Raw genomic sequence first — 13,573 nt, 5'->3', positions numbered from 1 at the left:
GAAGCATCCCCATACAATGACCTCAATCCATCCCAATAGGAGCCCCGTGATTTCTCTTTCCACACTTGCTACCAATCTTGTCAATAATTGGCAACTGCGATTACGATATCCTAATAGGAAAATAAAAAAGAAGCACATCTTGCCCAGGATGAGTCACCCCTTAGGAAGGAGCATTCACTGTATATCAGGTATCTTGCAATCTTAGCCCATGGCTGAGAGCAACAAATCTGTAGCAACCACTTAGTACATAAGCTATCATTATTATCCTTCATTGAAGAGAGACCCACTCCTTTTTAGGGACTATCATAAGCTCCCACTTCAGAGCATGCCATCTATTTTTCCAAATGAAATCAGAGATGATTTTATCAACCTTTCTAAGATAAGATTTTTTGAAGGATAGTAGAGAGAGAGTATACACCATCAAAGACTTCATCATATGATTAGCAATTGTTACTCTCCCTAGCAACGAAATTAGTTTCCCCATCCATTTAGCACCCTTGCTTTTAATCTTCTCATGAGCCCACTCAAGTCTATTCTTAAAGGTCACTGCAACTCCAAGTGGGCAACCCAGATATCGGACAATCTGCCCTTTTGGTACCCAAAAGGATTGATAAGCTGAGACTCATTCGGGGGGATCCTCCCACCCAAGCCACAAGGATATTGATTTGAGATTTATCTTTGAATTTGACAAAGTTGCAAATTTATCGAAGACTTCAAAGAATTTACAAAGATTTGCTTCTTTGCCAACAAAAAAATTAGTGTTTTCATCAGCGAAAAATTGCAAGCAAAAGGCTGACCCATTCGGCATTTTCAACTTTTTGATTGTTCCACAACTCAAATGATGATTGATCCTTGCCAACAGCAGTTCTATGATGATTGCAAATAGCAAGGGCACCAATGGACACACTTGTCTTATCAGTCTCTAAAGGGCATAGCTTTGATAATAAAACCCATTGATAGAAACTGTGGCCCAAGCATTAGAGAAAAGCGTTCTGACCATTTTGTAAAGCCCCTACCATGTCCCAGAGCTTTCATGGCGTGCATGATGAAATCCCAGCTTACCCTATCATATAAGCTTTTAAGCATGGAGTTAATGCAAAATCCACTGCTAAAAGAGCATTTGGAATTGCTTCATGGATATTCCTACCAGCCACAAACCCAAACTGATAAGGATGCATTATCCTTCCCAATATGAACCTGATCCGGTTGACCATTGCCTTCGCTAAAATCTTATACACTGTGTTAATTCTAGAACGCACACTCTCCCCTTACATTCTAGGAGAGACAGGCCAACTGTAGCCTCTTCTGTCACAAATCACTTATCAGTATCGCAACCTTCTTGCTCTATGTCTTCAGGCAACGGTGCATAAATGTTAACAAAAGAGGAGCCCCCCTTTTTGGCTCGACTCTTAACAACTCTAAGAGAATCCACTTTCCTTGAGGTACCTTCCAGCGGCGAGCTTTCATTCATGGGTGCCTTGTCAACCTATTTCTTTTTCGAAGAACTTCTTTAACTTTGTTGAAAAACTCACCTCGACCTTCAGAGTCCTTATGACTTATTCGATTTCGGAGCCTTATTACTCGACTCTTCTTGAACCTTCTCAAGCTGGTGCATGTATGTCGACACTAGCCACCTTACATGCAATCTCCAAGTCTTTTGCATGAGCTTTAGCAGCTCCCCCTCCGAAACGCCTTCCAGCACAGGACCTTACATGCAATCTCCAAGTCTTTTGCATGAGCTTTAGCAGCTCCCCCTCCGAAACGCCTTCCAGCACAGGATCCGTCACTGCATGAGGTGTCTCCAGTCCTTCCTTCTCCGGGCATTCCGCTTCTCTTGCAGAAGTAGCAGGCGTCCGGAAAGATTCCAAACCGAACTTCAACAAAAACACTCCAGCCATTAGGAAGCTCCAGCTCAAGAGCCTCAGGCAGGGTTTGTCTCCTATCCCATAGCAAGCAGACCTTTGGGGAAGCTCTCTTAGGTTGAACAAGAGGCAAGTACATAAGCTTGAAGCAACTGTAATAAGCTCTGTAACCAATTGCTCGTTAAGCCCAAGGAAATGCACCCAAACTGGACATTAATGTTGAAGAACCTCTTACGGTGTAAAACCTGCGCTCCAGGGTATTACATATACCAGGTTGCCCCTATAGCTGAGATAAGCCACTCTCTCTCACCGGTTGTTTGCACCGTTGCTTGAAAGAAGCCACGGCCAACGAACCAGCATTTCCTTGGTATGCAGAGAGAAACTGTCTTGGGAACTCCTCCTCTGAAGAGATTCGTCCCAGAAACAGCGTGAACACACCACAGTCAAGAAGTCGCGAGTATCCTCTGCATAAGGCCTCTAGTCGAATATCCAACTAAACACGAACCACCTTGTGCTTAGCACCAACACCAGCCTGAAAGTTCTCTCGCTTCCTCAGGTTGATTCGCTGCAAATCGTTCTCCAAACATGCAAGCTCCACAGTATTGACAGTTAGGTCCCTTGCTCTGACTGCCTTGGCAAAGGAGCCTGACGTTTTACCAACCACTTTTCTTGTAGCAGGATCCACGAGCAACTGAGCCCTCTTAGCTTCTATTGTCCTTCTCCTGTCAGCCGACATGTCGAGTTAACAAGGAGCACGAGCTAAACCTCCTGCGCCTCCAAGCTTTTCGACCTTTCATGGCTCCTAACCGGCGCTGGAACAAGAATTTGCCTCAAGAGCCTCAAAGGACACATTCCCTTTGCCCAAGGGGAGAAGTCTAAGTAATTTTTAATTAGTGCCTATGCTAAACTGAGGTATTCTGTGAACCGAGGTATTCTGTGAACATGATCGAGCTGAGAGGCGTGAGGATTGGGAAACAGTATTCGGAGTCAGAGGTTAGTGTACGGCCATCACAAAAAATGCCTTGACTACCTAGAGGCTAGGGGTATGGGAGCGGAGGGCAAAGGCGGCTGAGATGCACCTGCAGCTGCAAAAGTTATCGAGCCCAATTCGCTGTCCTTTGGATGATGGTCTTTTATGGGGGTGGAGATTGTAACGTTCAAGACGAAACGAACTTGTCACTCATCTAGTTAGGTTTGTTCAGTGATTCTCGTAAGCAGGCACCATGACACAACCAGCTAATTTACTCCTTTACAGCCCTCAACCGACGGCAAGCCACGGCTAGTATGAGTCTTGTAAATTGAAGGATACGTGGTTGTGGTAGCTGGTCTATAAGTGGTTAGAGGTTTTATGTGAGAGAGGAGACTGGGTGGCAGCCGCGGAGAGGAGAGGAGCACTATATGCTAGGCTTGTTTTCCACGAGGGCAGGTGTCTGGCAGAGGGTGGGATCTGCGAAGGTAGGGTAGATGATGAGTGATCATTGATGACATTTGAGACTCCGATCATCAAGAATGTATGAAGAGTTCAGTGAACTCTGGGAGGGAAGCTCTTTTAAAGGCGCCTTGCACGCGGTAAGAGTCCGTAATATATGACCAATAGTCAGAGGGACGTGTGAGGTGTCACGCACATTGGCATATTATTAGAGATAGGTTGGAACTTGGGTGCTCGAGGACTAGTGATGTGATGGCCGATGGCGGATGGCGAGCGATTTGAATTTTGCGCCTCGGATCGGATGTGCGAAATTTCCCATCCATGGTGATGGACTGCGCAGTGCGTGTTGATGTGTTGCCTGTGCGGAAAATTGGAATGGGAACTGCGAAAGCAGCGAAAGCTGTGAACTCCAGAGAAAGAGCAAGCCACCGCAAGAGGACAGCAGATCGTCAAAGGAGGGAAGCTGTAAATTGTCAAAGGTCATCACTCATGAATGGGTTGGAAGTTGGGGGCAACTTGATCAGTTGACCGTCTGATGCGGGGTCAGGGTGTGTGCGCTGTTTGGAGTCGGAGTCTGGACTCTTATCACTGTTTGTTGAAGGACTTTTTGCTGGCTTTGATTCCTCGCGCTTTTTTATGAGAGAGACCCATTTGTGGCGGTGGTGGATGATCAACAGCGACCTTAAGTGCGAGCGCGTGTAGCTGGCAACTTTTCACCTCAAAGTCGACTCTTGAATTCTGGCACCTCCTGGACACTGCTTTCGTAGTACGCACTGCAGAGCTTGCTTGCGAGGAAGCTTTCTATTTTTGTTGGATGCAGAGTCGGTCCTTCCATTGATCCGGTTACCAGCACTGGTTGTAGCTTAATGCTTGTGACCATGATCGTTCAATGCACCGAATTGAGTGATCGATTCGCTTCATCCAATTACTGGCAATATTGCACGAACCTCATCTTCTCTGGTTGATGCAACATCGCCCTGATGGTCAGTTACGGGTCAGTCTGTGTTTGATTGATGTCGTAGGCTTGCCACACTGGTTAAAGAGCTCCCAGTCGCTTGGCCTGAGAAGCGAAGCGAAGTTATTCCTCTTCCCTGCTCTCGGACGACGTAAATTGGGTGCCCTCATCTCTGCAATCATTGCTATGGATTTCACAAGAAAGTTTGTCGTGCTGCTGGTGGTTGCGCTCTTCGTCCCCCCCGGCGTCTCCTCCAATTCCGAAGGTCTCTCCTTTCGCAATTCCTTTTTCGCAAAACGCCTCTTCTGCACGATTGTGTGTGCCGCCCGTCGATTCGTTAATAAATTTTAGGTGATTTCTTTTGTTCTGTGCGAATGCTGGTTTTGCTATGATCCCAAGTCACAATTGCAACCATGAATCTCGAATCTGCCAGCTCCGAGCGTCGCGCCGTCGTCCCTTGCTCCTCCAATCTTCACTACTTGATTTTCGGGTGTTAATTCCCCTTTCCTTTCGAATTCTTAAGGATACTATTGTGACGCTTGTAAACGTGCACGTTTTGAATGCAGGAGATGCTCTTCATGCCTTCAGGAGAAGTTTGTTGGATCCGGATAATGTGCTGCAAAGTTGGGATCCCACTCTTGTTAATCCTTGCACATGGTTTCACGTCACTTGCAACCAAGACAATGTTGTGATGAGAGTGTAAGGAACAATAATCCAACCTCGCTGATCGTATATGTGGCCGATACTGTGTGCGCGTGAGGCTTGAGATGGTTGTTCCCCTCCTGCGCATGAATCGGGACATAGTTAACGACAATAATGGTTAACAACGGGTGGTTGTTGCAGTGATCTAGGCAACTCTAACCTTTCGGGCCATCTTGTTCCTGAGCTTGGAAACCTTCAACATCTTCAATTTCTGTGAGTACTTAATTAAGTACACGAAGATGTTTCATGGTCTTTCTCTTTTTAACAGGAGGGCCTGACAAAGCTATTTTCAATTGCAAAAAGAGAACTTTACAAAAACCAGATCAGCGGGAGAATACCTGAGGAGTTGGGCAAACTGAAGAAGCTTGTGAGCCTGGATCTTTATGGCAACAACCTTACCGGTCCAATTCCGGATTCGTTAGGAAATTTGAAATCCCTTATTTTTATGTAAGTTGAACTTTTTGGCATGCTAATGCTTTTGACCTTGCAATCTAGATGCATTTTAGTAGCTTTCAATGAAGCTCATCTTGATTCTCTGCTTTGAAGGCGCCTCAACAATAATCAATTGACTGGGAAGATACCTCGTGCACTTACAACTATCAGCGGACTTAAAGTCATGTATGACTCATGTTTCTTTTGCCCTTCTTTTCTTTCATTATCGAGTCAAATTTCAGTGCTCAGGGTGTACCTTCCTTTTAATCCTGTACGGTTTTGTTTTGGCCTTCATGCTGTTCTCAATTTTGTACACGATTTGGTATCTATTATTAACTTTTTTTGTTCAGAGATGTTTCTGCCAACGATCTCTGTGGAACCATACCAATAGCGGGACCATTCGAACATTTTCCTCTAAAAAGGTATAGGTTTTGGATTCTTTCAAATTTATGTCTGATGTTACAATTAATAGTTGCATGTTGTCTAATGTCACATGGCCTAGTGTTTCCCAAGTCTTAAGATTTCATGTTGTTGCTCTAAATTTCCATCAACTGCTTCACGATTGTACTTTGTTACTCCGGACCTCTTTTCAATGACCAGTAGCTCTGATATGCTTGTTTCTGTTGATGGCATTCAAGTTTTGAGAGCAATCCTCGGTTGAACGGCCCAGAACTCCTAGGATCAGTTGCTTATAATTCAGGGTGCTCCTGAAATGGGCCAGTAAATGTCAATGATATGCCTGATCAAATTGCGGATGCCATTTTGGCGTACTGGCTAACACTTGTTACTTGGGCGCTATCTACGTCAGCTCGGAGTATCCGTGTACTCAAAAGTAAGGGCGGTATCTGAAGTAACTGTAGTAAGGGCTGTCTCAGAGCAACCTATCATACAGAATCTGCCAAATACTATGTTATCATCTCATTTAGAAATCAGCATGGTTTTCAGCGTTACTACCTATTCTTTTCTCTGAAAATTAAAAGGGTATCTGTATCATTTCTTCCATGTGTGCTCTACAAAGGTTCACGTTTGAAGTCGGTTGATTAGTGAAGAAAGACTAATGTTCAAGCAAGTGTTATCCTGGGAACACCCGTTTGTACTTGAGATTTAGGACGCATTAGGATTGCATCTTTAACAACGGAGTAAAGGAGCATGGAAAGCCTACTTGCCTAAATTAAAAGTTACATAGATCTATGTAACTTTTAATTTAGGCAGATCTATGTAACTTTTAATTTAGGCTTTCCATGCTTGTGTGCAGATCTATGTAACTTTTAATTTAGGCAAGTAGGCTTTCCATGCTGGTATCTCTACGCCTGTGTGCAGATCTATGTAACTTTTAATTTAGGCAAGTAGGCTTTCCATGCTGGTATCTCTACGCCTGTGTGCAGATCTATGTAACTTTTAATTTAGGCAAGTAGGCTTTCCATGCCCCGCCGCTTACGCACACATGTGAACCCATGAGAGAGTTTGCCTGGCCTTTTTTGGTTAAGGCTACAAAATCACATTTACAGACCCACTTTTATTTTCGAGATTCTGGAAACCAGATGCATGAGAGTTGCCCTTGGTTGGTTTGATGGGAGTAGTATTCTTTTACTACTTACATTTCCTCAACTGTACACAAGCATGCAACTGCGTGGGCACACATTTGATCTCTCTCTCTCTCTCTCTCTCTCTCTCTCTCTAGAGTTTTCTTGACTTGCTAACTATAAGCCTAATTAGAGATTGTTGCTGCTGGTGATTTGGCTTTGGAAAATCTGAGTGGGTCATCACTTGTAATCAAACTTAGTAGGCCTCCTCTCAAGTGCATGATATGTCCTTCTAGATGTTTTTTCATGTTCTAGACCTAGTGCATCTTTGTTCTAAATTACAAAGAAACTGAAGATTGGGTTGTTGCTTATGCAAACTAATCACAAAGGTGGTTGGGTTCTTAATTTAAAAGAAATCGAAGAGTGATGGCTTTGGTATTGGTGGTAATTGGGCTTGACAAAATGTTTATACGTTCTCTTAAGCTTTTAGTCCTTTTTCTTTTCCCAAGCTGTACTGGAACGATTCTATCAACTAAATTTTATGTCCCACATTACTTTTTTGTTTTAAAGTCTTTAATACTTAACAAGAGTGCATGTATGCACAAAAGCACTAGCTTCGGCTAATGAGGCTCTATTGAAAAGAAATAGGATAATTTTTGCATCCATGTAGTTGAAAAATGCAAGGTTACTTCAAAGCCTTGAGAGACTCGCTTATTGTCATTGATAGTTCTCTATATTTCAAAGCTCCTTTTTTTGTCATGGAGCATATAACTACAATCTTAAACTGAAACTTGGATCCTACCGTTTGATGAAAATATCATAAAGAGAAAAAAAAAAGAATGAAAAAAAATATAAACAGGAGACAAGACCCGATCCTCCCAGCAAATGTCAGGGGTAGTGTTTTATTATTTCCTTGGTGATGTGCAAAGATTTGCACCTTTTGAGAATTGAAGCCCAATAAATACATGAATAAGACTACACTTACAAGAGCTCATAACTCAGCCTTGGTTGCAACCTAAATAATATTATGTCATAGACTATAAGCATATGAAATATCATCCTTCGATCTTGCATCCCATGTGGCATCTCTACTACTGAATTTGAATCTTACTTGCATCGAGAACATGCATCAAGAGAAATGTTGTAAGAATTCAAGCTGAAGCAACATCGATAATATTAGAGTCCAATGGTATCGACTAAGTACTTTATTGTATCGAATAAACAATCATCGAGGTTATGCTGATAATGCAAGATAGTGTCAATTGAGTATTGGTTTTCAACACTAGGTGCGAGATTTGGGTTTGTGGTTGCTGCGAGAATTACAACTTCATCATCAGATTGAGTTGTTGTTTCAATAATTGGCTCAAAGCGGTAAGGGTGTATAGAACTATCAATATATAAGATCTATAAAGGGGTTGATACGTTTTCATTGCCACACTACATACATATCTTTCCGGTTGCAGATGACCACACTTGAATTGGTTTTAAAAGGAACTTTGAAAGCCATGCAATGACAAATCTCTCTCCCTGAAGACCATCGCATGATATCGGAACACTTATTCGTGTAAGGTATTCATCGTGTGTTTTAACTCCATGTTGTTCACGTATGAAGTTCAAATCCAAATATGTGTTGAAACAGATTATTACGTGTTGGTCATTGTTGTGCAAGTTCGAAACAAAATTTTGGATTGTTATAGTCCGTAGTTATTCAGAGGTCATCCTGTTTTTCAATAGGTATCAGTTGATTTTATATCTTAGGAGCACATTTGAGTGAGTTTTTTTGTCAGAGTGCACATCGTAGGTATCAAAACATAGTTTTGAAAGAAGGAAGTTCTACATTCCTAGCCTTCCCATGTCCTTCATAGTCCCCTCATTCTATCTCCTTCTCTTTCAAGTTCTCTCTCAACTCCCTCTCCCTTTTGAAGTCCATAATTTCTCCCAAAAAGGATGAAGCTGTAGTTCATCAAGAGATCAATGAGTTGAAGAAGAGACATGCTATGCTCCAACAATACATTCAAGATGGACACATTACCCTCCAAAAGCAAAATTCCAAGTTTAACAAAGAGATGGCTTAAAAGCATTATAATTTTGAGCATCTCATGTGTGGAGAGTGAGGGATTCTATGTGGGGTGAGCTCGCCCTAGAAAGAAGTAGTTTACTCAACTAGAATGGGGGCTATTTATTAAGGCATTTAGCTAGAGTTAGGGGTAGGTTAGAGGATTAGTTAGCATGCTATTTCAGATTGGGATTATGTCAACTAGCTGGGGCTAACGAAGCCTATATTATGGTTGACCAAGGTCGAGTCGATTGATCAAGATTAGGTCAATTGACCTGACATGGTTTGGGTCACTTGACTTGACGTGGTTTAGGTCAAACAGACCCACTATCTGAGTGGGTTGGTTGTATGCAGCTCCTACCCTCATACTATAAATAGGACCCCATTACCACATGTGGATTGTTCAATTTCATCCTCACTCACACATCTGGTTGACATTGTTTTTCTTGCGTTATCTTGCCCCATTCTGTCTCGCCCTATCTCTTACTCCTCAAGTTTATGTTTTTGCAATGTGCAACATTGGAATAGTATTAGAGCAGCTATAGTAGGTATTCTAGAAACATGTGCTTGGACCTAGAGATTATTTGGGCTGACACCATTTACTGCTAGCAGACGTGAACAGTTTGGAGGTTATTGCTCATTGAATTTGGGATATCATCACTGCCCATATCCCACCTACCCTTAATTGCAGTGTGCATGGATGAAACCATTGCCTGTGTCTTAATCGTGTGTGATTGCACAATATGTTATGGTAAGGAGGATAGCTCAGAAAGAAGGCAAACCACAATCGAAGAAGATATGAGGGCATGGCTAGTCTAAGACACTAGCAACTGTCTAGAGAAGTTGTCGTAGGCATACACAGCAAGGGATTCGGAATCTTTTGAAGAAGACATTGTAGCATCCTCTTCCCCCCTCCCTACATCCCCATCCAACCTCCCTTCTCTTCTTTCCCTAGCCACCCTCCCTATCTCTTCTTCTTTTCCCACTCACCCTCCCTTTCATAAGGGTTGTTCATATGACTTTAAGCATCAGTGTGTGACTACTTAAAGTGGAACCATGGTACCCCAATGTATGAGCAAGGAGGACAAACTCAATGGGTCCAACTATGCTCATTTAGAAGTTGCACATGTGGATCTATGTTCATCCACAAGGGTCTTTGGGAAATTGTTCAGGGCCATGAGAAGTAGCTTGAATGTCCTATGTTCATCCACAAGGGTCTTTAAGAAATTGTTCAAGGCCATGAGAAGAAGTTTGAATGTCCTATGAGCACAAAGTGGTGGTGGACCAATGATCCGTAGGAAGCTTTCCTTGAGGAATTGCATGATTGGGAGGGCCGTGTTTCTAAGGCATGCTTGGCACTAGTATGGACCATTACAAAGGCGGTCCCCCTAGTGGCAAAAGATGCTTCTAAAGGATGGGTCCAAGTTAGAGGATCACTCTGCTAGGGATGCAATGTCATTTCTACAGTTTTTATTTTTCTATAGGTATCTATATGTAGTCATTTTAATCAAGAACGGATCATCCATGACTACTTTTTGGAAAGTGCATGTCACCTTGTCCTCTTCCCAATTGGATGCACTTATTCTCATGAAGTTTCCACAGGATCTGATATGGCTTCTCGAGCATTGCGGTGAGGTAAAAAAAAATCAGTTGGATTCTGATGATCTCTACTCCCACCTCTTGGAGGAGGAATCTATTGTTCCAAGCTGAAGGTGTCTCATGGTAGTGATGAAGCACTTTCAACTGTGCATAAGAAAGGTCAGAGCCAATGCTATGCCCGTGGGAAGAGATGTCACATGGCAAAAGATTGTCGATCTAAGGACAAGGGCAAATCTAAAGGCAAGGGTATTACTTCACCGAAATAGGCACATGTTGATAGATCAAACAAATTGAGGGTAGCTTTTGCTTAGGAAAATCACACCATACCTTCTTTTTAGCAGTAAGTATGAGTCCCTCACGTGCCACAACCAGAGAGGGCTTGTGGGTGGGAGAGCGATCTAATTATAGCTCATATAAAACTGAAATCTAGTAGGTAATGTAAGCTTTGGCAACAAGCTATGAAGTATATATGTTCAAAATTCATAGCTCAGTGTAGCAGAGACTAGGGATATTATGTCTGCCAAGCTCATTGTTTGGGGTTCCTAGATATGATGTGTTCAATAGGGGATATTGGTCGTGGTTTGTTCTATAGTTCAGCATTCTTTACTTGGAATCATTACACACTAGTATGGGAAATCAAAGCGAATAAGATCTCTTTGTTGTTTGTGGTGGCATTATGTTGTAAGGAACTAGGTTATTAGATGCTCTCTCTGACATGATTCCAGTATTCACAGTGTTGGAGGGTCTATGGTTGCATCTTCACCAGCTTTCTTCTTCATGTTTTTTGCACACTATCAGCTATAGAGAGAGTTTTAAAATTTAGAGCATCTCATGTGTGGAGAGTGAGGGGATGAGCCCACCTTGGAAAGGAGTAGTTTACTCAGTCAGTCTAGGGAGCGATTTACAAAGGAAACTTAACCAAGGTTTGGTTAAGGTGTGATTTTAAAGTCTAAGTCAATTGACTTGACCTGGGTTGGGTCACCTAGGTCAACTAACTTGACTTGGATTAGGTCAAGCAGACCCACCACCTGACTAGGTCACTTGTCTATAGCTCCTACCCTCATACTATAAATAAGATCCCCTTACCACATGTGGATGGCTCCTGTTCATCCTCACACACACCTCGGGTTGGCATTGTTTTCCATGCTATAAACAAAGTCATCTTGCATCATTGGTTTCTAAAGTGCAAGGCATGGTCACCACTCAAGGGAAATCTATGAAGCAAGAGATGATTGCTGATGTGAATAGCAAAGTGAACAAAGTTGATCTTTATAAGGAAGTGAAAGAACAAGAATCTAGGGTGAATAACAGAATGATCTTATGTGTTGGGGGTTTGAAATATGGATGCCTTCATGATGATGAAGAGAAAGAAATAGATGATATAATCATATGCCTTAAGAAGGAAATACTACAAGTTGAATGGGACGAGAATGATGTAAGCAACATCTATCAAACTAGCAGTCAAGCACAAGTCTACTTCAAAGGGAGGGAAACAAGGGTTAGGATCCTGAGACAAACACATACGTTGAAGGGCACAAGGATTTAGATATCTGAGGAGCTCACGTGGACCCAACTCAAAAAAAGAAATAGCGAACTTGCCAAAGTAAAGGAAGCAGGCAAATGGGTTGTTTATTGAGATGGGCAAGCACTGATTAGGGATTTCAAATCTAAACCCAAAGCCTCTCAGTCTTAAATTGATGTTCAAAAGGCCACCTTATGATAGTAGTAGAATGTAGTTATGCCCTTTAATAATTCAGTAGGAGCCGAGCTTTGTGCACTCCCCCAATCCTCTTTGGTTTTTCAGATGTAGTCAGTTAATTTTTGCAAGTTGTACTTTGTCTCATAGACCCATAAGTCTTTTCTTCTCCAGATCCATGCCCTCGACCTCACATCTTCTTGGATTTCACTAATTGCTTTCTTGTGTGTCAATTATTTCCCACTTATCCTTGGTTAATTCGATTCCCATTGAGGTCCTTTAGCCCAATGTTGCACGCTTTGTCTTTGAGGGGTCAACATTAATTGATATATTTTAGGAAAACAAAAAAGGGGGGGAAACAGAAAGGGTAGGGGACGAGTTTAAAAGGGTTTGTCAAAGGATTTATAAAGGAAAGAAAGGTAAATTGTAAGGATAAAAGATAAAATGAGAATAGTATGTGTGTGTGTGTACCCACCTTTGCCCCAATAGGATACAAGACACTAGCTGAGATAGTAGGTCATCATCTAGTGTGATGATCTATTGTCTACCCAAAGAGGTTAAGAAGTATTTGAGAAGTGCAAAATTTAAGGAATGGGAAATATACGTTTGAGTAAGGTAGGTCAGAACTTAGTAGTGTGGAAGCAAATAGAATAAGTTGAGGTCTTGGTAGTAGTAATAACAAGCAAGGAGTGGAAAGTGGGTAATTCTAATAATTGTTTGGGTTTGAAGAGTTCTTAAAAAGGTGAAAATTTAAAAGCTAAGTGGAAAAATGATGTTGCGCATAAGAGCAATGAAAGGAGTCAAAAAGGTGAAGGCCATGATGACTAAATGTAATGTTTGGGAGGCAAGACTGAGAGTCGAAGTGGGTTGTTGAGAGATATGGATTGGATTGTGACGTCTCATGAATATTTCTACAAGGACAAGAAAAGGATTAGAAGAACATTTTTAGAAAAGAGGAAAACCAAGTTAGATCAGGGAGTCAAAAACCCAAATAATAGCCTTGATGACTTAAAGGTCCTATGTGCATCCGACCAAAGTTGTAGGGGGAAGCGTGTGTGTATAGTAGACATTAGCAAAACCCCTTTCCATAGTGGAGTAAACAAATTTAGAGTAGGAAAGAGAAATGTTAAATAGATACACTTTGCAATAAATATCCACAAAAAATGAAGTAGCATCAATTAAAGGATGAACAATCTTTTCTAAAAGAGGGAATGTGAGCATTAGAGCTTTGATAAGTCGATGGCAGCATCACTTTTATTAAAGTTTGCCTACCTGTGAGTCCAATGAGTGCTTGTGGTGATGGAGAAAACCACACATCG

General features: G+C 42.0%; 1 protein-coding gene and 1 long non-coding RNA gene across 2 annotated transcripts; one reads left to right on the top strand and one right to left on the bottom strand.

Annotated features, from left to right (window-relative positions):
• Positions 1 to 977: 977 nt before the first annotated feature.
• LOC147892394 (uncharacterized) lies at positions 978 to 3,123 on the bottom strand. The gene is made up of 2 exons (XR_015542363.1): positions 1,708 to 3,123; positions 978 to 1,634 (listed from the first exon to the last, which is right to left on the bottom strand). It is a non-coding gene; the product is annotated as an uncharacterized LOC147892394 (long non-coding RNA).
• A 905-nt stretch (positions 3,124 to 4,028) lies between these two features.
• On the top strand, positions 4,029 to 6,336 carry LOC147892393 (leucine-rich repeat protein 2-like). Its single transcript, XM_087387017.1, has 7 exons — positions 4,029 to 4,511; positions 4,813 to 4,945; positions 5,090 to 5,161; positions 5,252 to 5,395; positions 5,495 to 5,566; positions 5,731 to 5,802; positions 6,019 to 6,336. The coding sequence occupies exons 1-7, from the start codon at positions 4,256 to 4,258 to the stop codon at positions 6,089 to 6,091; spliced, it is 822 nt and encodes a 273-aa protein (XP_087243143.1). The 5' UTR covers positions 4,029 to 4,255; the 3' UTR covers positions 6,092 to 6,336.
• The last annotated feature ends 7,237 nt before the right edge of the window (positions 6,337 to 13,573 follow it).

Source organism: Dipteris shenzhenensis, chromosome 16 (assembly GCF_047967505.1).
Source record: "Dipteris shenzhenensis isolate YYH24624 ecotype China chromosome 16, Dip_SZ_1.0, whole genome shotgun sequence".
NCBI classification, from domain to species: Eukaryota; Viridiplantae; Streptophyta; class Polypodiopsida; order Gleicheniales; family Dipteridaceae; genus Dipteris; species Dipteris shenzhenensis.
The sequence above is the reverse complement of the archived record's forward strand: the minus strand, read 5'-3'. Positions and strand labels throughout refer to the sequence as shown.